This window comes from Mesoplodon mirus, assembly GCF_964341445.2.
Source record: "Mesoplodon mirus genome assembly, chromosome: 3".
NCBI classification, from domain to species: Eukaryota; Metazoa; Chordata; class Mammalia; order Artiodactyla; family Ziphiidae; genus Mesoplodon; species Mesoplodon mirus.
This window is the reverse complement of record NC_138978.1, coordinates 24163802-24188644: the sequence shown is the minus strand read 5'-3', so window position 1 is coordinate 24188644 and position 24843 is coordinate 24163802. Positions and strand designations below refer to the sequence as shown.

The 24843-nt window shown below is 50.9% G+C and overlaps 2 protein-coding genes across 2 annotated transcripts; one reads left to right on the top strand and one right to left on the bottom strand.

The window, feature by feature from the left end:
- The first annotated feature begins 168 nt into the window (after nt 1-168).
- GPN2 (GPN-loop GTPase 2) lies at nt 169-13343 on the top strand. Its single transcript, XM_082611889.1, has 5 exons — nt 169-805; nt 1389-1545; nt 4219-4379; nt 9166-9296; nt 10783-13343. The coding sequence occupies exons 1-5, from the start codon at nt 395-397 to the stop codon at nt 10853-10855; spliced, it is 933 nt and encodes a 310-aa protein (XP_082468015.1). The 5' UTR covers nt 169-394; the 3' UTR covers nt 10856-13343.
- Nucleotides 13344-17959: 4616 nt separating this feature from the next.
- On the bottom strand, nt 17960-19583 carry SFN (stratifin). The gene has a single exon (XM_082615064.1). The coding sequence runs from the start codon at nt 19544-19546 to the stop codon at nt 18800-18802; it is 747 nt and encodes a 248-aa protein (XP_082471190.1). The 5' UTR covers nt 19547-19583; the 3' UTR covers nt 17960-18799.
- Nucleotides 19584-24843: the final 5260 nt, after the last annotated feature.

The window sequence follows — 24843 nt, the reverse complement described above, 5'->3', positions numbered from 1 at the left end:
CTAATTCGGCCGGGAGGAAGGTGGGGAAATCCCCAGAAAAGTAACCGCCCCCTCCCCCAGGCCCCCACTTCCGCCCCACGCACCGACGTCACTACGCCCTTCGGCGCCAAGCTGTGTCGTCGCCGTGTGGGCGGGACTTCCTCTCCCGGCCCTGCTGTTTCCGACGTCGTCCGGAAGTCGGGTACTGGTCCTGTTAGTACCTGGCCGTTTGGTCGCCTCACATCGCGCGGGTCCCTGCTCTTCCTCCTTAGGCGACCTCCGGGCATCACCGCCGGCCCCCGACGAAGTGCACGTCGGGGATCCCGTTGCCCTCGGCTCTCGTCTCCGGCTTGGCTCCCGCCCTGCTTCCCTGCAGAGCTTACCTGCTCCGCACGGGGCCGTGTGCCGGCTGCCCATGGCGGGGGCCGCTCCGACCACGGCCTTTGGGCAGGCGGTTATCGGCCCTCCGGGCTCGGGGAAGACCACGTACTGCCTGGGCATGAGTGAGTTCCTGCGCGCGCTGGGCCGGCGTGTGGCGGTGGTGAACCTGGACCCGGCCAATGAGGGGCTGCCGTACGAGTGCGCCGTGGACGTGGGCGAGCTGGTGGGGCTGGGCGACGTGATGGACGCGCTGCAGCTGGGGCCCAACGGCGGCCTGCTGTACTGCATGGAGTACCTGGAGGCCAACCTGGACTGGTTGCGTGCCAAGCTCGACCCCCTCCGCGGCCACTACTTCCTCTTCGACTGCCCTGGCCAAGTGGAGCTCTGCACGCACCACGGAGCCCTGCGCAGCATCTTCTCCCAGATGGCGCAGTGGGACCTCAGGGTGCGTCTGGGGACGGGCAGGCCCATTTTGCAGGTGGAGGAACTGAGACAGGGAGGAGAACAGATGCCACGCCCCCATGTCCCACAGCGAGGTAGGGGCCAAGACGCTTTAGAGTAAAACAGATGTGAGTTCGAATTCTGGCTCTGCCACTGCCACTGACTCGCTGTGTGGTCCTGGGCAAGTCAGTTTATCTCTCTGAACCTCAGTTTTCTCATCTGTAAAATGGATGTGTCAATACCCAATTTGGGATTATTGGGAGTATGGAAGGGGTTATGTGGAAAGTGGCATGGTAATTGTTGTGACTTGTGGGCAAAAGAAAATGAAAGAATAGAGTCAGGTGCAGTGGGAATTGAACCAGTTGCCCACTGGGAGGCTCAGTGCAAGGCATCTTGTAGGAAAAGATGCCCCACATCTGGAATAAGGAAATGACTGTGGCTATTAGAATGAAACAGAAGCAGGAAAAAACTAATGGGAAGACTTTCCCTTTGCCCTCAGAAGTCCCCAATCTGATGGGGGAGACATAGGCCCTAATGTTCCCTGCCTCCTCAAGCCACTCTCACCCTGTCTCTACCTTCCCTCCCAGCTGACTGCTGTCCACCTGGTGGATTCTCACTATTGCACAGACCCTGCCAAGTTCATTTCGGTACTATGTACCTCCCTGGCCACCATGCTGCATGTGGAGCTGCCCCATGTCAACCTCCTCTCCAAGATGGACCTCATTGAACACTATGGGAAGCTGGGTAAGAGATCCTGTTCTGACAGGCAAAAAGTAGGGCAGTGGCTGGGCTGGAGTGAAGCAGAGATCTCAGCTGAAGGAAGCTGCTTCCAGGGACCATGCATGGCCTGGTGATAGTAGCCACAGTCAGGTCTGACCCCTGCCCATTTATTTTGTGCCACTCTGTGCCAGATACTGTTCTGGGTTTTGGAGACAAGAGAGCTACAGATGGTGATATGTATTATGAAGGAATTAGAAGAAAATGATGGGATAGTGAGTGGTTGGGAGTGAGGGGAGTGAACAGTACCATCTGAGCTGAGACCAGAATAGTGATAAGGAGCCAGCCAAGGCAGAACTGTTCCTAGGCAGAGGGACCAATAGGGGTCTCTATTTCCCTCATCCTTAAGGAAAGAGTTTTGTTTGTTTGTTGGTGGGTTGTTTTTTTTTTTTTTTTTTTGCCATTTCACATGAACCACAATTTTTTTTTTTTAATTAACTTATTCTTTTGGCTGCGTTGGGTCTTCTTTGCTGTGCACGGGCTTTCTCTAGTTGCGGCGAGCAGAGGCTACTCCTTGTTGCGGTGCGCGGGCTTCTCGTTGCGGTGGCTTCTGTTGTTGCAGAGCACAAGCTCTAGGCATGCGGGTTTCAGTAGTTGCAGCACGCGGGCTCAGTAGTTGTGGTGCACGGGCTTAGTTGCTCTGCAGCATGTGGGATCTTCCCGGACCAGGGATCGAACCCATGTCCCCTGCATTGGCAGGCAGATTCTTAACCACTGCACCACCAGGGAAGTCCTGGGAAAGAGCTTTTTGTGTTCAAGGAAAAGGGGATGGGGAGTGAAGGGAGCCCAGGGTAGCTGAGATAGTGCCCAGGGGAAGGGTGGGCAGGGGCTAGAACCTGTACTGTTGAAACACAGAGGAAAGCCATTGATGAATATGAAGCAAGGGAACACCATGAAATAAAAAGGCCCTTCTGGCTACTTTGTGAATTGAAAGGGGCAAGAATGAAAACAGAGATCCTGTAGGAGGTGTTTGCAGCAGCCCAGGCAGTGGTAGTGGGAATGGAGAGAAGTAGATAGATTCAAAACTTACCCAAGAAATAGGATTTGCTGGTGGATTGGATATGGAGACAGAGGAATTAAGGATGACTCTCAGGTTTCTGACTGAACCAGTGGACAGATAAAGGTGCCGTTCGTCAAGGTGGGAAAGACTGAGAGAGAAGTAGGCTGGCATGAGGCAGGGGCGTTGCCTAGGGGTCTATGGCCAACATTTTTTTTCCTGAAAAATTAGTGCCCTGCTGACTGGGTCATTAGTTCCCTAAATAGCATCTTCAGCCACAAAGGAACCTAGAGAAGAATAGCTGAAATGACCAGCAGTGAGCAGGAAGGGAGGTTGTAGGGAGAGTGAAGTGTCAGGGCCTTGTCCAGGGAGGGTGACTGGCTGCCGGTTGGGACATGGAAGGATGGGGATAAAAAGCCCCATTTTATCTGTGTCCAGATTTGTGTCTTCCCAAGCCTGTCTCCCCCTTCACAGCCTGCAGCCCAGATGGCTACATGCTGGTCCTCTACACTTCTAGCTCTGACTCTTGCCAGTCATCCTCACAAGAGACTGAGGTACAAACCAGATCAGGCAGTTGAGGCCCAGAGACATTACATGAATAGCCCAAGGTCAGTCACTCAGCTAGCCTGTTAACTGAGATAAAATTTAAACCAAGTGTACCTGGCTGCAGTTTCTGCATTCTCAGTGAGAAATGTACCTGTCAGGCAATCCAAGAAGTTTGTCATTTCTTCCTTGCAGGCACAGGGGTGTCAGTTTCTAATTAGAGCTGATAAGAACACAGGAAGCAGAGCTCAGGGAGTGAGCCAGTCGATCCCAATAGCCTGATTCCCTCGGCTCACTTTGGGACAGACCTGCTGAGTAGCCCAGCTGCTTGAGTCTTCCAGGCAGAAGTGGACAGTGCAGAGAGGCCCACTTTCCTTCTCTTAGTGCGAAGTTTGTATTCATAGAACTGAGTCAGGGACCTCTGAGTCATCTACTCTAATCTTCTCATTTTACACTAAGAAGGAACTGACCTGGAAAGGGAAAGTGATTTTCCCAAGAGGCCATCCTGCTAGATAGAGGCGCTAGATAGTGTGCCAGGTCCTGGGAGCTCTGCCTGGCTATGAGCTTTCTGAGGCAGGGACCAAGCACTATTATTGGTACATGTTCTACCTTACTACCACTGATCAAGCACTTCTCTGAACCAGACACTGGGGTTTATAGCACTTAATCCTCACAGTAGCCCCATGAGGTGGGTAACTGCCCATAGAGCTAGTAAGTGGCAGATCCAACAAGTGAAATCAAGTATTTTCTTCTTAGTAAGTTCATTTCACTGCCTCAGCAAATGTTTGTTGAATGAATGAATGAATGAGTGAGTGAGTGAGTGAGTGAGTGAATGAAGGCAAAGGAAGAAGGAAAAAAATACGGTCCCTGTCCTCAAGTCTTTAGCCTGATGCCAGTTGCTCCTGAACACCAGTTTCTCTTCTTTTTCTTTTCTTTTTAATTAAAGTATAGTTGATATACAATGTTGTATTAAGTTCTGCTGTACAGCAAAGTGACTCAGTTATACATATATATACATTCTTTGTTTATATTCTTTTCCATTATGGTTTATCATAGGATATTGACTATCGTTCCCTGTGCTAACCAGTTTCTCTTCTTAGCCTTCAACCTGGACTACTACACAGAGGTCCTGGACCTCTCCTACCTGCTTGACCACCTGGCTTCTGATCCTTTCTTCCGCCACTACCGTCAGCTCAATGAGAAACTGGTGCAGCTCATCGAAGACTACAGCCTGGTCTCCTTCATCCCTCTCAACATCCAGGTACAAACACACCTCATTTTATTGCACTTTGCTTTATCGTGCTTCATAGATACTGCTTTTTTTTTTTTTTTTTTAACCAGTTATAGGCTTGTGGCAACCCTGCATTGAACCAAGTACATGTTCCAACAGCATTTGCTCACTTTATGTCTCTATGTTACATTTTGATAATTCTCACAATATTTCAAACTTCTTCATTATTATTACATTTGTTATGATGATCTATGATCAGTGATCTTTGATGTTACTATTATAATTGTTTGGGGCACCATCGACTGCACCCATATAAGACGGTGAACTTGGGAATTCCCTGATGGTCCAGTGGGTAGGACTCTGTGCTTTCACTGCTGAGGGCACAGGTTTTGTTTTTTTTTTTTTTTTTTTTTGAGGGCACAGGTTTGATTCCTGGTTAGGGAACTAAGATCCCGAAAGCCACATGGCGTGGCTGGAAAAAAAAAAAAAAAGATGGCGAACTTAATCCACAAATGTTGTGTGTTGACTGCTCCACTGACTGGCTGTTCCCCCATCTCTCCCTCTCCACCAGCCTCCTTATTCCCTAAAACTCCCTAAAACACAACAATGTGGAAATTAGGCCAATTAATAACCTTACAACAGCCTCTAAGTGTTCATGTGAAAGGAAGAGCTTCACATCTCTCACTTTTTTTTTTTTTTTTGGCCATGCAGCATGCAGGATTTTAGTTCCCCAACCAGGGGTCGAACCCATGCCCCATGCAGTGGAAGCACAGAGTCTTAACCACTGGACCGCCAGGGAAGTCCCATGACTCTCACTTTAAAAGCTAGAAATGATTAAGCTTAGTGAGGAAGGCATGTTGAAAAGCCAAGATAGGCCAAAAGCTAGGCAGGCCTCTTGTGCCAAACAGTTAGCCAAGGTATGAATGCAAAGGAAAAGCTCTTGAAGGAAATGAAAAGTGCTACTCCAGTGAACACAGGAATGATAAGAAAGCAAAACAGCCTTATTGCTGATATGGAGAAAGTTTTAGTGGTCTGGATAGATCAAACCAGCCACAGCATTTCCTTAAGCCAAAGCCTAATTCAGAGCAAGGCTGTAACTCTCTTCAGTTCTATGAAGGCTGAAAGACATGAGGAGGCTGCAGAAGAAAAGTTTGAAGCTAGCAGAGGTTGGTTCATGAGGTTTAAGAAAAGAAGCCATCCCCATAACATAAAAGTGCAAGGTGAAGCAGCAAGTGCTGATGTAGAAGCTGCAGCAAATTATCCAGAAGATCTAGCTAAGATAATTAATGAAGGTGGCTACACTGGGAATTCCCTGGCGGTCCAGCGGTTAGGACTCTGCGCTCACTGCTGAGGGCCTGGGGTGCAATCCCTGGTTGGGGAACTAAGATCCCTCAAGCGGCCGGTGTGGCCAAGAAAAAAAAGGTGGCTATACTAAACAACAGATTCTCAATGTAGACAGAACAGCCTTGTACTGGAAAAAGATGCCATCTAGGACTTTCATAGCTAGAGAGAAGTCAGTGCCTGGTTTCAAGGCTTCAAAGGATAGGCTGACTCTCTTTTTAGGGGCTAATGCATCTGGTGACTTTAAGTTGAAGCCAGTGCTCATTTATGATTCTGAAAATCCTAGGGCCCTTAAGAATTCTGTTAAATCTACTCTGCCTGTGCTCTATAAATGGAACAACAAAGCCTGGATGACAGTACATCTGTTTACAACATAGTTTACTAAATATTTTAAGCCCACTATTGAGACCTGCTGCTCAGAAAAAAAGATTCTTTTCAAAATATTACTGTTCATTGACAATGCACCTGGGCATCTAAGAGCTGCGATAGAGATGTTGTTTGCATGCCTGCTAACACAACACCCATTCTGCAGCCCATGGATCAAGGAGTCATTTTGACTTTCAAGTCTTAGTATTTAAGAAATACATTTCTTAAGGCTATAGCTGCCATAGATAGTGATTCCTCTCATGGATCTGGGCGAAGTAAATTGAAAACCTTCTGGAAAGGAGTCACCATTCTAGATGCCATTAAGAACATTCATGGGGGCTTCCCTGGTGGCGCAGTGGTTGAGAGTCTGCCTGCCGATGCAGGGGACACGGGTTCGTGCCCTGGTCCGGGAAGATCCCACATGCCACGGAGTGGCTGGGCCCGTGAACCATGGCTGCTGAGCCTGCGCTCCACAACGGGAGAGGCCACAACAGTGAGAGGCCCGCGTACCGCAGAAAAAAAAAGAACATTCATGATTCATAGGAAGGGGTCAAAATATCAGTATTAACAGGAGTTTGGAAGAAGTTGCGTCCAACCCTCGTGGATGACTTTGAGGACTTCAAGACTTCAGTGGAGGAAGTAACTGCAGATGTGGTAGAAATAGCAAGAGAACTAGAATTAGAAGTGGAGCCTAAAGACGACACTGAATTGCTGCAGTCTCATAATACAACTTTACGGATAAGGAGTTGCTTCTTATGAATGAGCAAAGAAAGTGGTTTCTTGAGATGGAATCTACTCCTGGTGAAGATTCTGTGAAGGATGTTGAAATGGCAACAAAGGATTTAGAATATTACGTAAACTTAGTTGATATAGTAGCAGCAGGATTTGAGAGGATTGACTCCAATTTTGAAAGAAGTTCTACTGTGGGTAAAATGCTATCAAACAGCACTGCATGTTACAGAGAAATGATTCGTGAAAGGAAGAGTCAGTTGATGCAGCAAACTTCATTGTTGTCTTATTTTAAGAAATTGCCACAGCAACACCACCCTGATCAGTCAGCAGCTATCACCACGGAGGCAAGACCCTCAACCAGCAAAAAGATTACGACTCCCTGAAGGCTCAGATGATGGTCAGCATTTTTTAGCAATAAAGTACTTTTTTTTTTGGCTGCGTTGGGTCTCCATTGCTGCGCGCGGGCTTTCTCTGGTTGTGGCAAGCGGGAGCTACTCTTCATCGCGGTGCGCGGGATTCTCATTGCAGTGGCTTCTCTTGTTGCGGAGCATGGGCTCTAGGCTCCCGGGTTCAGTAGTTGTGGCTCACGAGCTCAGTAGTTGTGGCTTGCAGGCTCTAGAGCACAGGCTCAGTAGTTGTGGCACACGGGCTTAGTTGCTCCACAGCATGTGGGATCTTCCTGGACCAGAGCTCGAACCCATGTCCCTTGCATTGGCAGGCAGATTCTTAACCACTGCGCCACCAGGGAAGTCCCAGCAATAAAGTACTTTTAAATTAAGGTATGTACATTGTTTTTTGGGGCATAATGCTATTGACTGTATGCTTAATAGACTACAGTATAGTGTAAACATGACGTTTATATGCACTGGGAAACCAAAAAATCTGTGTGACTCACGTTATCATGAAATTTGCTTTACCTTGGTGCTCTGGAACCCAACCCACAGTATCTCCGAGGGGTGCCTGTACTGGGCACTGAGAAGCCTTGTCCCTTGGCTCTTGGCTCTGCAGTGCCTGGGAGCACAGCAGGCTACAGGTCCAGGAGGCTTTGAGGCCTCAAACAATGGTCTTTGTCCTAGGTCCAACTATCGTTCAGTCTCCTTGGTTTCGAGACCAGTGGTGGGCAGGATTCCAGTAAAGAGGGTAGACCAAATTTTGGCCCTATCTGTTCTGTTTTTTTGTTTTTTAATTTATTTATTTTTGGCTGTGTTGGCTCTTCGCTGCTGCGCACGGGCATTCTTTAGTTGCGGCGAGCGGGAGCTATTCTTCGTTGCGGAGCACGAGCTCTAGGTGTGTGGGATTCAGTAGTTGTGGCACACGGCCTTCAGTAGTTGTGGCTCACGGGCTCTAGAGCGCAGGCTCAGTAGTTGTGGCGCACAGGCTTAGTTGCTCTGCGGCATGTGGGATCTTCCCAGACCAGGGATTGAACCCGTGTCCCCTGCATTGGCAGGCAGATTCTTAACCACTGTGCCACCAGGGAAGCTCCCCTGTTCTGTTTTGCTGGGTTCTCTCTACACATGTTCCCTCCTTGGTGCGAAAAAGGATGAGTTCAGAAAGTCATCAGCAAGGGACTTGACCAAGGCCAGGGACAAGTCTTTCAGCCTCCTTCAAGATGGGCAGCTGCCTGTTGACTTTGCAAAGTAGTACCCAGCCCTTGTGCCTCTCACCTTGCACCCTACAAAGGTAACCTGGGAGACAAAGGTGCGTGTTAGATTCCTTTCTGCTGGGGGTGAACTTAAGGGAACTTGTCTCTTCTCTGTTTAATGCCACACTTTTCTCCTCTAAAACGAGGAGGTGAAACCTATAATATTAATCATACAATTACCGCTTATTGAAGGCTTTCTGTGCTAGGCATTGTGCTGAGGACTGTACGTGCATTATTTTGATCTCTCTTTCCCATGATGTGATATAGGGACCATTCTTACCACTTTTATGTGGACGAACAAATAAGTTACGTGCATATTTATTGGGTGCCTACTGTTAGATAGGTTTTGTGCCAGGCACTGGGGATGCCTGGACAAACAAGTTCCCGACCTCAAGGGGTGCACAGTCAAGTAGGAGAGGCAGATGAGTCAATAACTTGCTAATAGTTAGTAAGATGGTAAGGGTCATAGCCACAGTGGAGATAAACCCAGGGGACTGCGGGTGTGCGTAGAGGTGCTTATCTGTTCTAATTTGGGTGGGTTGGCAGTCAGGAAAGATGAGGTGTAGCCGGGCCTCTGGGGACAAGTAGAAGTACTCCAGGCCAAGGGAGCTGCATGGACAGAGGCTTCATGAGGCAAGATCAAGGTGGGTGTTTGGAGACTGCAATCGGTTTGGTACAACCTCAATTCCACATACCTCTATTTCACTCAGAGCTGTTTTTCTCCTCCCTGCCCAGGACAAGGAGAGTATCCAGCGGGTCCTGCAGGCTGTGGATAAAGCCAATGGCTACTGCTTTGGGGTCCAGGAGCAGCGGAGCCTGGAGGCCGTGATGTCTGCCGCGGTGGGAGCTGACTTCCACTTCTCCTCGTATCCTTGTTCGCTAGCCTCCGCCACAGCCAAGAGCGGGAGGCCAGGGGCTCAGGAATGGCCATGTCTGCCCTTGCAGATGACTGATTTCATGTGGGCTCCCTGGTAACTGGTCCCTTGGAAGGCTTCAGGGTTGTTTGTACCTGAGGACAAGGGAGGCTTTGATCAGAAGGAGCAGCAAATACAGAGGCCCAGGCATGAGCGAGCACTGGCCACTTAGGAGAGATGCAGGGGGTTCGGTCTGCCTGGTGTCTTGAGTGTGAAGGGGAAAGGGAGATGCAGTGGGAAGGGGAGGTAGGCGATGGAGGAGTGTGGACTTCGGCCGCGGGTGACCAGTGGGAACCAGCATACTGTTGTTGAGCGGAGCATGACGCAATCAGATGTACGTTCTTGAAAAGCACCTCCAAGTGTGGAAAATGCATTTAAGGGATGTGATTGGGAACAGGAGAGTCTCTACAGCCTCCAGGTGAGATGGGATGCAGCATTAGTAGTGAGAATAGCAAAAGGTGTGGACTGAAAAAATGTGAAGGAGACAGACAGCCAGAGCTGGTGACCAGGTGGTTATGGGATAGAAGGAGGTGGAGCAGAAGTTAGACTCCCAGGTTTCTGGTTTAGTCAGTGGTAGGGGGTGGTTGTGGTCACTGAGGCAAGAAAAGGAAGAGGAGAGGGCAGGTTTGTCACGTGGATGGCAGGGATGGGAACTGGCAGCTGTGCTGTGTTTGAGGGGGCCATGGGATGTATTGGAACCTCACTCTCCCTGGTTGTAGAATCTCAAGTTCTGACGCTGGAGTCCTCTAGTATAAGAGCCATGGTGGCCAGCCTAGCCATAGTCAGACCCCAGACCCAGGCCTTAGGTCGGCCAGCCTCACACAGCTCCATGGGCAGTGTCGTGGTCTTTTCCTGTGTGACTCTGATTGATGTCCTTCCTGCCCCACTTTCCAGTTATTCCAGAGAGAGCTAGAAGGCACCCTATAGCCCAAGCAGAAAGTTGTTGTTTTCTTTGAGCTCCCTTGAGTTCTCTCCTTTAGCTGAAGCAGAGAAGTCACAGAGAAGTCATTTGCTGAGCACCTACTGTGTGCCGGTTGCCATGCTGGGCGCTTTATATCCGTTGTCTCATTTGACAGAGTTCCTCACGACTCTGTATTACAGATAAGAAAAAGGAAGTGGCAAAATCAGGGTTTAACCCCACGGCCTGGCTCCAGAGCACGTGCCACAACACAGAGCTGGAGGGTTAGTGCTCTCTGGTTCTCTGCTTCTCTGCAGTGTGGGCAAGAGGCAAATAGAGGAGCATTTGGGTCTGGTTACTTTGAGGGACTTCTCAGACCCAATTGTTCCCTGTTGCCTGAAGCTCTAATTATGAGGAAGGGAGTGGGATGGGAGGAACCTCCAGACGCAGCTAGAGGGCACGCATCACAGAGGTCAGATCCTACCCAGACCAGTTCTCCATCCTTGCCTGTGCTATCAGCCTTGACGAGCCCTCCCTCAGCACCCTGGGCCTGCAGGAGAAGTACCTGGCGCCCTCAGAGCAGTCAGTGGAGCAGGAGGCCATGCAGCTATAGCAACAAGCTGAGCTCTGGAGAACAAGACACACGACCCAGCACTGGGGAGAGTGGCGGCTCCCAGTGAGCAGCGGACAGCTCAGTGGCCTGCGGATCCAAGGGCAGCCCCTCCAGCCGGAGCTGGGAGACTGGCAAGGGGATATTCAGCCTCGCGGAGGACTTCTGGCCAAAAGCCACACATGTAGCCAAGCAGAGCACTAATCACAGCCTCATGAACTCTGGGCGCTGCCACCAGGGATTCAATACTGGTCTCACTCGGGCTGTGACGGAATGTGCTACAATACAAGAGTTTATCTTCTACTTTTTGTGGCTTCCAAACTTTCTTCAGTCATCCAGGCCGAGTGAGTTGGGAATATGGGAATGTCCGCTTTCCTCAGAAGAGTCCTATTTCTTCATACTACAGGGCAGTGTTTTCCCCGAAGCACGGGATCACACTAGAGGGTTGACTCTCAGTCCTCAGTTACGCTCTTTGGTTAATCTTCAGTTTTAACGGTGAACCTCAAACTTGAGGTCTCACAGACAACACTTCCTAGCAGATCTTGTAATGTTTTATTTTCGTTGTATTTATGTCACGGTTTTATTGTTTTTTGAGGTTAAGTGTTAACTAGTTTTCCATTTATAGTAGTGATTAAAAGTTGACTTTAACATGAAATTATTTATACAAAATGAGTTGCTTAAAGGAAAATATCAGTATATAATCTGATATCATGAGGGCTGTGGGAAAAATCAAGATGGCTTGAAGCTGGAAATACTGGTGTTTGCTTCCTTTGCTCTTGCAACTGGTTGGATGCAATTCACATTTTCAACCAGTAGGTAGCATCCCAGGCTTATTTTTTAATTTTGATTTTTTTTTTTTTTTTGGCTGTAGCCTGGAGGCAGAAGGGGACAGATGGCTGTCGTGCCAGTCGTCTTATTTGCAGACACTCAGTGCTGTTAATACATGGGAAGAGCTTCGCATTTTACAAAGAGCTTCCACACACACAGTCCTCGTGTGGCTTTCACAGCCGCTCCTAGGGATATAGACAAGATGGGGAATAGTACTAAGCCCCACTTTACTGTGAGGAAACAGAAAGATGAGGAGTTTGAACTTCAGTCAGCCTGTGTCTCTCATAGTTCACTTTGCTGAATACTTAATGGTGAAAAGTCAGGGCCCTCCTCCCACAGGGTTTGTAACCAATCAGGAGAAAGAATTTAGACACCTGTAGGGTATTACTGAATCATAAATCAGGGGGAAGATAGATGACTGGTGGTTCGGACAGTTGGAGAATTCAATTTAGGAAAACTGTTCTGAAGTTGCATTGAGATGGGGGTGACTGGGCTTTGCTTCTCACGTTTGGTCACCAGAGCAGAAGGCAGAAGAGTAAGGGGCTGTGAGGAGGCCCCTCGGGCTGGAACAGTGTGAAAGCAGCCGACCCCCACTCCCACGCCTGGCGGGACAGGGGATGGTAACTGGGTGCTCCTTCCCCCGACTCTCATCTAAGGAGTTCAGAGCACCTCATCCCTGTTGACACTGTACACAGTGGGTGGGGAGTGTCAACAGTGCAAGCCAGGGAAACTGAGGCCAGGAGGCACTGCCTGGGGCTGGCTGTGAGTCACCTATGGGGCCTGGAGCCCAGGAATAATGACACCCAGGCTGCCAGACAGATCCCTCATCAGTTAGGGCATGAGGGTGGGTGCTGTGTTTTTGAAACTAATACCAATAGCTGTGGTCATGGGTTTTGATGCTTACTCCATCCTGGAGGCCCCAGCTATCACCAAAGCACACCAGCTGGAAGGAAGCATCATTTAGAGCGTTATGGCCTCATATGCAAGCACCCTAAGCATTTATTCTCTGCAGTCATCAAGTGAAGAAGGATGGACAAATTCCAAACTTTATTCAGGCCTTGGTGTGACAACAAGGGTGTTTTCTCCGCTAGTAAATGGAGCTCTGTCCACTTCCCACTGATAGCAACGTGATTTTCTATCCCCCCTGTCATGCCTGGGAGGGGATAGCACAGTGCAGAAAAGCAGAGGTGTCTGGGTTCCAGGTGAGGTCTGTTCAGCATGAAGTGTGTAGGGTAAGAGAAAGACCATCCTCGATTTGTCAGCATATGACGACTGTCCTTAAGATTTCTTTTTTTCCTGATAGAAAAGTGAAAAGCTTGGAAAATGAAAATCAGTCACCTGTAATCCCACCACAGATAAATAATTTTTAAATATTTATAATAAATTTTCTATTCAAATGTATATTTTGTGTTTTTTCTTTCAGTCTTATTTTTCTATGCATTCAGAGGGATAGCTATAGCATTTATATACGTGGGATATATTGTTAATGCTTTGTAACCTGCTTTTTTCAGTTAACATTATTTCATGTAACTAAAACTATAAGGACCTTTTTAATGTCTACATGATAATATTCTGGAGTATGGCTATAACATTGTTTATCCAGACTCCCATGGTTAGCCTTTAAGTTGTTAGCAATTTTTTTTGCTATTGTAAATGGTGCTGTGATTAACATCTTTGTCTGACTCTCTTTTTTTAACATCTTTATTGGAGTATAATTGCTTTACAATGGTGTGTTAGTTTCTGCTTTATAACAAAGTGAATCAGTTATACATATACATATGTTCCCATATCTCTTCCCTCTTGCGTCTCCCTCCCTCCCACCCTCCCTATCCCACCCCTCTAGGCGGTCACAAAGCACCGAGCTGATCTCCCTGTGCTATGCAGCTGCTTCCCACTACCTAGCTCTTTTACGTCTGGTAGTGTATATATGTCCATGCCACTCTGACTCTCTGACTTTTAACTTATGATAAAGTCCTAGAAATCAAATAGCTGATGTTTTCTAGGTTCTGGATTCATATTGCCAAAGTGCCTCCCAGAAAAGTGCCACTTTATGTCTCACAGGCACTGTCTGGAAGTGCTCTTCTCACCCCCGACCTCACTTGGCAATCGTGAACTTCTGGAGGGAGGAAACCATCCCTGAATGCTTTCCAAGAGACCTTCTTGGTCTTCTCTGCTAACCACTGACACTGGGCTATACTATGCATATCTTGGCTCTGAATTGGGGACTTCCAACAACTGGAAGATAGTGTTTGGAAACTATCAGTGACCACAGCTAATTGGAAAGGCTTCCAGCCCAGACAAAGAGGCTTAGGAATGAGGGTGACACCCTAAAGCCCACAGAGCTGAAGCACAGCCAGTCTGCCCTCAGCTGTTTCTGAAGTAGCAAAACGCTCACCCACAGCTGGCTGAGAATAGGAAGCCTGATCCCATTAGGGTCTGTGGGGAGATTAGGATCTGAGAGATTCTCTGTCCTTTCTCAAGGCTCCTGAGGGAGACAGGGAAGTGACTTTCCCCCACTACCAAGGCCCACCCCGTTTTTGAAAGAAGCTGGGAGGCCCAGCTACCTCAAAACCCTGGAGGGAAATTCTCTGTCAAGCTGAGTAGCTCCCCTCCTCCCCCTTTTCCTCTCTCTTGCCTTGGTTGTTGAGCCTTTACCCAGCCTCCTCTGGGCTGCTCACCTCCTCTTCCTGTCCCCTTTGGAAGGAAGAGTCTCAGATTACACAGACCTCAGTGGCATCAGGCTTGCTGAGGGTAGGGGAGAGCCATATGCCTCATTTCCAACCCACTGTGTCCTCCATGTCCAGCCAGGGAGCCAACTTCCCATAGCCCCAGAAGCCCAGGTGTCCAAGTGGCTCTGAGCCTTAGTCTCTTCATAAGCAAAACAAAGATGATAATATGTATTGCCGTGAGGAATAAGGTGTGAAACTGCCTGGCACATAGCAGTCATGCCATGTGCTCTTATTACTGTATTCTGTTCTTTAGGAAGAAGCAGGAGTGGGGCACTTTTGGTCAGAAGAGCAATCTTGGTGCAAGCATCTGGAATCAGGTTTTCCCAAAAAGGCACTGGACACTTGGACATTTGTGTGTGTGTGTGTGTGTGTGTGTGTGTTGGTGTGTAGGAATATCGTGCCTTTCTGTCTTTCTGGAAGGAGACACCGGCCTGCCTGACCCCAATGCCTTGGCCTAGGGTTCCCGGTTAGTTCTGAGAAGGTACCTTAACCCCAATGCCTTGCTTTCCATCACCTACTTCTGTGGATCTACAGAACCAATTTGGACTTTGCTCTCTGAAGTAACTGCATATAAGAGAGAAGAGTAGATACCTTCTTTAGAGAATTTTAGGTTTCAGATTTTCCCCATACAACTCAAATTCTTGGGAGAGGAACATCTCTGTAAGCCCTGGGCCTCTGTTACCTGGGGGATAACCTGGCAGTGCAGAAAGGACAGGACTGTGGTTACTTGACTCTTTGTGAGCCCAATTTCTATCTAGACAGCTTTGCTTTATCCCAGAACTAGCTATATTTCCATTTCCACAACAGAGGACCTGGCACTAACCTGGTTTCCAGGCATTTGGAAAGACAGTTTTAAAACTAAGTTTTGAGCTCCTTCCTGCACACAAAAGCTTGCTGGAGACACTGTGGGAAGAAGGAGGAATAATGGGACAAAGTTACCATTTTTAGGGAGCTCTCTGGGGAGATAAAAAATAAACCCAGGACATAGTTGCAAACCTAGAGGTAGAATCAAGTAGGTATGAAATCATGACTGAATAAATGTATTTACATAAGTGAAAGAAGTTGGAGGACTAGATAGCGTACCCAAAGCTCTGTATGTGTTAAAGGGAAAGGGATGGTGGCTAGTCATGTTTTGACCTGAAGATGGCTTTGAAATTTGGAAAAGGTTAAAAGAAAGTGCTCGGGGCTTCCCTGGTGGCGCAGTGGTTGAGAGTCCGCCTGCCGATGCAGGGGACACAGGTTCCTGCCCCAGTCTGGGAGGATCCCGCATGCCATGGAGGGGCTGGGCCTGTGAGCCATAGCCGCTGAGCCTGTGCGGGAGGGGCCGCAACGGTGAGAGGCCCGCGTACTGAAAAAAAAAAGAGAAAGTGCTCAAGTGGAGAGGACAACTGGAAAGAGTGGCCACCACAAAATTTCCAGCAGAACTTGGCAATCTTACTAACTTTGCCCTCTGGGACTGATTTTTTTAAATTGAGATATAATTCACATATCATAAAATTCATTATAGAGTTTACAGTTCAGTGTTTTTTCATATATTCACAAAGTTGTGCGACTATCACCACTATTTAAATCCAGAACATTTCATCACCCCAAGAGAAATTCCATATACATTAGCAGTTGGACTGAAAAAAATTTTTTTTTAATTTTATTGAAGTATAGTTGATTTACAATGTTGCATATGACTGAAAATTTTTAAATGTCAAATTTAGGCCAGGAAAAGATGACAAGAAATGCTCACTGAGACCCTACCCTGGGTAACATTAAGAAAGCTTTAGATAGAAAAGTCTGGGACCCAGTTCAGAAGCTGGTGCCTAAGCCAGCTCACAGCTAGCTGTCTGATCTGGTGATATTCCAATCCATAGCATCTGCTTTTAAAATCTGTCAACACCAACACGCTACCTTAGGGTAGCTCATTTCTTTCCCCATAGAGGGCAACCATGAGCCGTGTAGAGGAAGTAGGCAAAAGTCAAATGCTGAGAGAAAAGAAAGAATTTCCTTTCTCAGGACCTACCCATTAAGAGGAAGTCACCAGACCTGTCGGGTAAGAGAAACCAGGTCACTTCCAGAGCTGAGGGTAAGTCACTTGCCCTCTCCCAGAGTCTCTGACTGGTTTGGAACCTTGAAACCCAACACCGTTCTGGGAAAAGAGAGGTGAAAACGAGGGACCCAGAAAGCATCAGAGTGGTCCTGCCAGCTTCCCCTGTAGAATTAGTAGCTCTGATAAGAGCCCTTTGAGTCCCATGGGTGTGACCAAACTTAGACTCTGGGGAACCTGATGAGGCTGGACTGAGTTCCCCCAATACTGTCAGGTGGAGGAGTGACCACTTGATGTCAGGCCAGTATTCTCAGGAGGCCCAGTGATCATGTAGGTCATATTTGGCAGTAAAGCTGTGCCTCAGTACTGGGCCTGATTATTCTGCTTTTGGCACAGAAATGCTGGATAAATCCTAGACTATTGATGCTGGAAGGATTAATAATGGGTAACATGTATTGAATATTGTACTATGGGCTACTTTACATGCATGTATTTGCTCAAACTTCACAGCAACTTTAAGAGGAAGGTACTATTTTTTAATCCCCACTTCACAAATGAGGACAGAAGGTAAGCATGGTGAAGAGCCCTGGACAAGGCAGGCTGGGAGTCAAACCCAGGCAGTTTTAACTTCACATTTTTTCGTTAGAAGGCCTTTATTTAGTCCAAGCCCCTTATGATACAGAAGGGGAAACTGAGGCCCAGGGAGGTATAATGGCTTTTCCAAGCCAGTCAGGGACACTTCCAAGCCTCCTGGTTACCAGTTCAGTGCTGCCTGGGCTCCGGAGTGTGATGGGGACACCTTGGCCTTTTCCTAGCCGATCCTGCCCGCCCGGCCAGGCCCAGGTACCGCCGGTAGAGCAAATGACTCAGAGGGCAGGGACTACTTTTGCCGCACGACCCCGCCCTGTCCCGCTGCTCTCAGGATGCTGAGCTCTCGGGTAGGGCGGGTGGCAACTCGTCCGAGTGAAACCGAGAGAGCGCCGCCCCTGGCACCCGGCGGGGGCCGGGGGCCCGGCGGCCCGGGGCCCCTCAGTGGCGCAGCCCGTCGCGGCGCCACTGCGGTGCCGGATGGGCGGAGGGAAGACGCACAGCGCGCAGTCCTCCGCTCATTCTCCTATTGGTCAGTCGGGCCCCGGGGGCGGTACCCTGAGTATCTACCTCCCGTGATTGGATGACATCGGCCTCGGGCCCGCCTCCAGCCTCGGGCTGTGAAGGTCTGGCCGAGCGGGGAGGCCGCATGCGTAGGCGTGTTGCAGCTGGGAGCCGGGCTAAGGAGGCGTGGAGGCGTAGGGCTCCGCCGGCCAAGGCCGGACGCGCTCCTCGCGGCCCTTCCCACTCAACTTGAGTCTCCTCGTCGTCAGCCCGTTTCATTTTTGTCCCCATCTCCGAAAGCTGGAGGGCGGTCTTCTCAGACCTGGGCTTTTAAAGGCGGCGTCATACCCCTGCCCCAGGCCGTACTCCCCTCCGCTCAGATCTAATGACTCTTTCCCGCTTTCAGATTTCAGGTGCCCAGAGCCGCTCACTGCAGCGTACCCCTCCGGCGCTGTCCTCGGACCTCACACTTGAGACTGCACTGGTTTCCTGTCCCCCTCAGACCTGAGCTCTTAAGCTTCCCGCCCCGCGGCCCCGGCAGAGAAGCTTCCAAGCCGTCTTTGCACTCACCTGACCCGGGACGGACCAGTTTGGGGGGACCAGACCCTGATGGAGAGAGCTGGACCCCCAGCCTCTCTCCTGGAGTCACTGGTTCCAGAGTCTTGTCTGCGGGTCACTGAGCCAGCCCCATGGGAGGTCAGGGTCTCTGTAACTCATACACCAAACCCTGTCCCGTCCCTCCGCAATAACTGGAAAAGACAGGAGGAGTGTCACAGGGGAACTTTATTGAGAAGGAACATGGTCACACTCAGCAGACATGCTTTCCCTCTCTTCCTTGGTCTTGCTCGCTGCATGCACACACGCGCTCTCTCTCTCTCTCACATCTTCAGCCTCTGCCACATAATTGAGTTTTCAGCCGCAAGGGTGGGACACTCCTCAATTCCTAAGATCCAGAGGCAGCAGGGGCAGGAGGGGGGCGGGGTGGGGAGGAAGTGGCCAGGTTCAGGGGTGGGGTCGCGGGGGCGGCGGAGGTGCAGAGAGCAGGGCTGGGTGGGATGACCAGGAGCGCCTGACAGCTGCAGGAAGCATGGAATCCTCTGGCTCCAGGTGGCCTCAGCTCTGCTGGTTCCTCTCTGTGGAGCCTTTCTGAGCTGGGGCAGAGCATTTGGGGAAAAGGGTTGGGCCTCCCACCCCGTACAAGTCCTCTCTGCCAGGAGTGGGGGACGAGCGGGCAGGGCAGGGCAGGGAGGGCAGCGGCACGGCTCAGCTGTGGGGCTCCTCGGGAGCCTCGCACCCCTCTTCCCCGGCGTTGTCGGCCGTCCACAGCGTCAGGTTGTCCCGCAGCAGCTGCATGATGAGGGTGCTGTCTTTGTAGGAGTCCTCGCTGAGGGTGTGCAGGTCAGCCATGGCCTCGTCGAAGGTGGTCTTGGCCAGCGAGATGGCCTCCTCGGGGCTGTTGGCAATCTCATAGTGGAAGACGGAAAAGTTCAGGGCCAGGCCCAAGCGGATGGGGTTGGTGGGCGGCATCTCCTTCTTGCTGATGTCCATGGCCTCCTGGTAGGCCGACCGGGCTGAGTCAATGATGCGCTTCTTGTCATCACCGGTGGCCACCTCAGCCAGGTACCGGTAGTAGTCGCCCTTCATTTTCAGGTAGAAGACCCGACTTTCAGCATCACCGGCCTCCTTGATGAGATGGCTGTCGAGCAAGCCCAACACCGTGTTGCATACGCCCCGGAGCTCCGTCTCCACCTTCTCCCGGTACTCTCGCACCTCCGGGCCCATCTCTTCTGAGCCCTCCTCGTTGCCCTTCTGCTCGATACTGGACAGGACCCTCCACGCAGCCCGCTGGGCACCCACAACATTCTTGTAGGCCACTGAAAGCAGGTTGCGCTCTTCGCAGGATAGTTCCTCACCCTTTTCCACGGCGCTCTTCATGAAGGCCGCCATGTCCTCATAGCGTTCAGCCTGCTCGGCCAACTTGGACTTCTGGATCAGACTGGCTCTCTCCATGGCTCTGGGGACAGATAGACAGGCGGCAGGCTAACTGGCTGCCTCGGAACCAATGCCGGTTTCTGTGCCTCTCCTGCTCTCGGCCTGCCTTTTGGCTGGAAGGCCAGGCCCAGAGCAGGGTGGGGAGGGGCAGAGGGCGGGACTGGGGCCCCGGACCTGCCTCCTCTCCTCTTCCCCCCACACCCTTTCCGGCTCTTCCTTAAAGGTGAAAGGGCTGGGATGTGGGGTGAGTCATTGGGACAGTCAGCAGGAGAAATCTGGGCGTTGGCCACACCTGCACTGACACCTCTCCAGCCTCCAGGCTGCCCCCTCTTGTTCAGGGCTTCCATTACATTCCCACATGAGGTAGCTGCCCCAGTTTCTCAAATCAGATCCTCCTTCACCGTGTCTTTCCAGGGGCTGAGGATGGCTTCAGCTACCTGACCGCTGTGGGCCTAGGCAGAGCCCATGAAGCCAGGTGCAGGAGGATGGAGTTCCTGATCCTGCCAGGTACATTTCCCCCATTGATTCAGGTGACATAACTCATTGTTTAGGTAGAGCTGTAGTTTCCCAAGCACCTTCATACCCGTGACCTATAGTCTCTGCTGTGTCTCTGTGAAATGGGCAGGACTGTGACTACTACTCCCACTGCAGAGATGGGACTACTAAGGCTCAGAGAGGGATGAGATTTGCTCAGGGTCACACAGCTTTGGCTTCTCTCCCATCAAGCCTTCTGACTTGTGAGCTCCAGGCTGTATTTGGAAGTAAGATGCAGGCTTCTTCCAGAGTCTACCTGAAATGGTTCCATCCCCTACTCCTCACTCCCCCTCAGGGTCCTGTCCCCTCTGAGCTCCTAAAATGCACAAGCAGCAGCGTTCAGGGTGTCACTTAATGAGGTGTTTAACGAGCCGCTTCTGACGCTCCAGCCCAGCCTTTGTAATCAGTCACCCAGTAGGTTTTTTAGATACCTTCCCCATCACAGCACAATTTTCCCTTTCAAGTTGGTGGCCTGTTGCCACTTGTCTGAGGACTTACCCTCTGGCTCTCCACACCAGGTCACCTCGCCCCTCCAAGCCACCTGCCATCATGCATCAGTGGGGCTCACAGAGGGTGGGGACCCAGCTCACTGACTATCCCACTTTCCTGCCTGACTCAGCCCGCCTTCTGTCAGAGGCTGGGAAGCAGGCCACCTGGGTACTCTGCCCAGTTTGCTTCCCCAGGGCAGGATGCTAGTAACCGGGGAGAGAGACAGGACCGAAAAAAAAGGAGGTGGCTGTCACACAGGCCACTTTGTTTTACAGGGCAGCAGTCCTAGCTGAGTGCTGCCTTCCCCAGCCCGCCTCTCAGAAGTTTCCCTGCCCCTTCCCGTTGACCATGGCCCCACCCCCGGCCCCTGGCAGAGGCCTCAGAGATGGAGACTGCTCTGTTGCCAATCTTCTGTCCCTGTTCACTGAGGTGCTATCTTTGTGTCAGCCAAGAATTTCACCTAAAGGTGTTGGCATTGCACCTATGAGGGTGTGTTCCTGCTTAACTGCTCCACCCCTAGCCAAAGCTCAGATGGGACTCAGGGGTGGGGCTCCTCTCCCTGGGATCCAGCCAGTTTAATCCTTGAACCAGGACTATTTCACAGGCCTGTCCATCCCCAGTTCCCCTCAGTGTCTGAATACCCACCCTCCCCTCCTGGAGGGACTCTGAGGCCAGAACTCTGAGGCCCAAAGATGAGGTCTGCCAAGGAAGCAGAAGGGATTTTAGGCTTGCCATCCCGAAGGCTTTACTTAAATCAGATCACTGACACGGAAAACGCTGGAAACAAAATACACTAAAGTACCAATTTACAGAGTATATCTTTAGGTAGTAGGAGTCTAAGTGGGTTTTTTTTTGGATTTTCCTAGTATCTTCAGGCTACCAATGGTGAATGTGTATTATTTTTCTATGACAGACAGAATAGCCTAGTATCTTTGGAATCAGACTGCCTGGGTTCAGTTCTCACAAGCTGCTGTGGCTTTGTCTAAGTGACTTAACCTCTGTGAGCCTTGGTTCTCCTAAGTATAAAACGGGGCTTGTTGTGAAGAAAGCACTTAGTAGAGTGGATGGTAACTATCAATATCATGTGAAAAAAAATCCACATGATAATAATGTTTATTATTATAAACATATACACTCAAAGCACTAATATGGAGCTGGTTTCTATGAAATAAGGAAGGGCCTCAAACCAGGCCTCAGCTGAAGGCCAGACCCTCTCCAGCTGCAGAGAAGACGAATGAATGGTCAGATGCACTCGCTCAGCACTGCCTCCTCGCTCTCCAGCCCAGACGTTCCTCTGGCCTGCGCAGGCCCTGGGCCCTCAAGGACCTTCCTTCGTACTAGTCATCCAGTTCAGGCTTTCCCAAGTCCTGGGGGAAAGCAGGAGATCCCAGAACACTAGAAACCTGGAGGGCAGGGCCTGATAGGCCTAGGAATTTTGGAGATGCTTCTGTCTCAAGGGAGGAAGCATTCTCTTCCTACCACTCAAGCCAGGAGACCTGATGGTTCACACCACAAACTCTATGCCCTCAGCACAGCGGGGAAACTACGCCTCTTCACTTCTTCCCCTCCCCTGCTAAAGCAGCTCAGGGGTAAAATTTGGGAGCCAGGCTACCTAACACCTCCTGCCCGCTCTAGCCTGTCGGTCCTGACTCAGTTCCTGTCTCAGGCACCTCCCTTTGCCTCCAGGCCTCCCTTTCCCAAGTCCCGGAGCCCAGGCAGGCAGCAGGCAGCAGGCCCTGGCAGGGCACGGAGTTCCACTGTCAGCCATGAGTCAGCAGGACAGGAGGGGGGCCGCGGCCCGAAGGGGCTTTCCTCATCCTGCCTGCTACCGCCCCACCCTCCCATGTAGCATCCATCCTACCAGCAGGATCAAAGCCTCTGGTCTCACAGACAACCAATCCGTCTTAGCCAGGAATAACAGGCTTTGAAGGGTTGTGGCACAGAGAAGATAGCAACCAGTTGCTATCTACCTCCACTGAGAAAAAGGCTAGGGCTCTGATTGCAGCAGACAGGCTCTGGTTAGATTTCACAAAGAACTTCCTAGGAAATTTTTTCAGTCTTGGAATGATCAAATTAAACAGGTGACTGGAAGAAACTATGGCACCTTCTCCCTTGGTTAGCTGTGAACAAGGGTTCAGTTATTCAGCTAAGAGCTCACTCTACTAGTTGGTTGCCTCTGGGAGAGAGATTACTTTTAAGTGACTCAGCTCTCTGAGTCTTTTCTTCCTCAAGGTGCTGCTGTTTAGAGAACCCTACGTCTCCTAGGCCATTCCAGTCGAGGACACAGTGTGGAATTATTGGAAAGAGAATGGAATAAGGTCCGGGTGTGGAACTGCATCCCAGCTCTATTGTAAGGCTTTGAGCAGGTCCCTCCCTGCCTTTTGGCCTCAGTTTCCCCATCAGTACAAGGAGACCAACACAGATCATCACTAAGCCCCCTGTTGGCTCTGAGTGACATTCTCTCATTTTAGGGTTTCTCCCTCTGAGATCCCCTCCTCCCACAGCAGCCAAACTCATTCCTTGGGTGGTGCAGAAGGGTCAGAGGAGAGATCAGGTTCAAATCCTGGATTTATCAGCCGAGAGACCCTGGGAAATTTCTGTGCCTTTCTTGAGCCTCTGCTCCCTCACCTGTAAAAAGGCTGTCATTGCCTTCTTCATAGGTTTAGGGAAGAGAGTGGGCAAGCCCTTGCTAAATGGCCACCGTAATTGTTTTTTAGCTCTCAGCACACTGTGTATATCTCGATGTGGGGCGGCAACTGGGGAAAGGGAAGTTTCCATTGTTACCCTGGGCTTGGCTCAGTTCAGGGGTGTGACAGTCCCTGACTGGAGTTAAACCCTCTGTCCCAGCCTAGGCTGGGACCTTTCCGAGTTCAGAGGTCAGCTAAGGTTTGAAGGTCTCTGGAACTGAGACCAGGAGTTCCAGAGGGGCAGGGTGACGATGACACTAGCCGCTCTGCCTGTGTCACTTCTGGCTCCGTTGTGCCTCTTTTTTAAATCTCCAGAACAGCACTGACCAGCTGACAAGGCTCGCGATGAGGGTAAGCCAGATGTTCTGCAGATTCATCACAGGCCCCAGCCCTGGACCCCAAAGCAGAGGTGGTACCAGACAGCCAACGGTATGGCAAGAAGAGGGAAATCTTTATTTTGGTTAAAAAAGGTACAGGACAGCAGACAAGCAGCACCCACCGCACGCCCATGGGCTCAGCAGACTTCCTAGGCCCGGCCTGGTTTCCTTTAGTTCCTCTGAAGAGCATGGGGCTGTCAGAGCCAGCTCAGTCCCTCAGTGCCTGGAGCAAAGGGTACAAGCATTCTCCTGGCGTCCTACCTGCTCCGGGGGTGGGGGTGGCGCCGTGGGAACAGTGTCAGACCAGCTGTGCTTAGGACAGTCACCGAACTCGTTCAGCAGCATCAGTCAGCACCCCAGACGGCTCCTGAAGAAACCTGCTCGGCTCGACTAGAGCTGGGCCTGATTCTGGGGCCGGGCAGGCTCTAAGGCAAGATTCCTAGAGTCCTGACTCCTTACAGATCCAGGGAAGGGGAAGGAGAGCGGAGGAGGGGAGGGCGAGTTTCAGCATAGTATTACGTCATCGAGCCGACAGCAGCTTTATGGCTTTCTACACTGGCCGCGTGGAGGGGGGCGGGGGCAGAGAGGCCAGCCCCTGCCTCCTCTGGGGGGCCCTAGTGAGAACTCGTGTGGGGCAGGCTTGGGGGCAGACCCTGTAGGCACAGACGGTGGCCCGGGTTAGGCAGGTGGAGGTGCCGGGTGCCTGGCTCCCCCCAGGCCGCTCCTGGAGAGGCAGAGAGCAGCGGTCCTCAGGAGGTCCTTAAGCCCCCGCACAAACTGGAGATCCAGGGCAGCAGAGCAAAGAGGGAGAAGAGAGAAGGTTAGCGGGAACGGGAGGAGAGAGGAGGCCCACAGGGGTGCCCCAGCACCTGCCTCTTCCCCACAGAAGGGCCAAGGCTCGGGCAGCAGGCAACAAAGCAGGAGAGAAAACGGGCAGGTGAGAGAGAGCTCAGCAGGGACAGAAAGCCAGGACACAGTGTTCGGGATCAAGGGCCCCTGCACACCAGGACACCACCCGAACGGGCCGCAGCACCTCCGAGCAGGTGCGCATCCTCTCCCCGACCTCTCTCTTCACCTCCTGCTCCAGCTGGGGAGCTGCTCTATGAGAAGCCACTTCCTCAGTCCAGAGTGGGGCTGGGCTTTTAGACCTGCCCCAACACCCCGGCCCTTCTGCTTAGGGGGGGAGTCCTGGGGGCCCCACCACGGCCAGCACACACACCACACCACA

Bases quoted from the DNA above. Each gene is read 5' to 3' on its own strand.
- GPN2 (XM_082611889.1), top strand. From the start codon at position 395: ATGGCGGGGGCCGCTCCGACCACGGCCTTTGGGCAGGCGGTTATCGGC. The intron at 1,546-4,218 runs GTAAGAGATCCT...TTCTCTTCTTAG, and splicing joins TGAACACTATGGGAAGCTGG to CCTTCAACCTGGACTACTAC. The intron at 4,380-9,165 runs GTACAAACACAC...CTCCCTGCCCAG, and splicing joins TCATCCCTCTCAACATCCAG to GACAAGGAGAGTATCCAGCG.
- SFN (XM_082615064.1), bottom strand. From the start codon at position 19,546: ATGGAGAGAGCCAGTCTGATCCAGAAGTCCAAGTTGGCCGAGCAGGCT.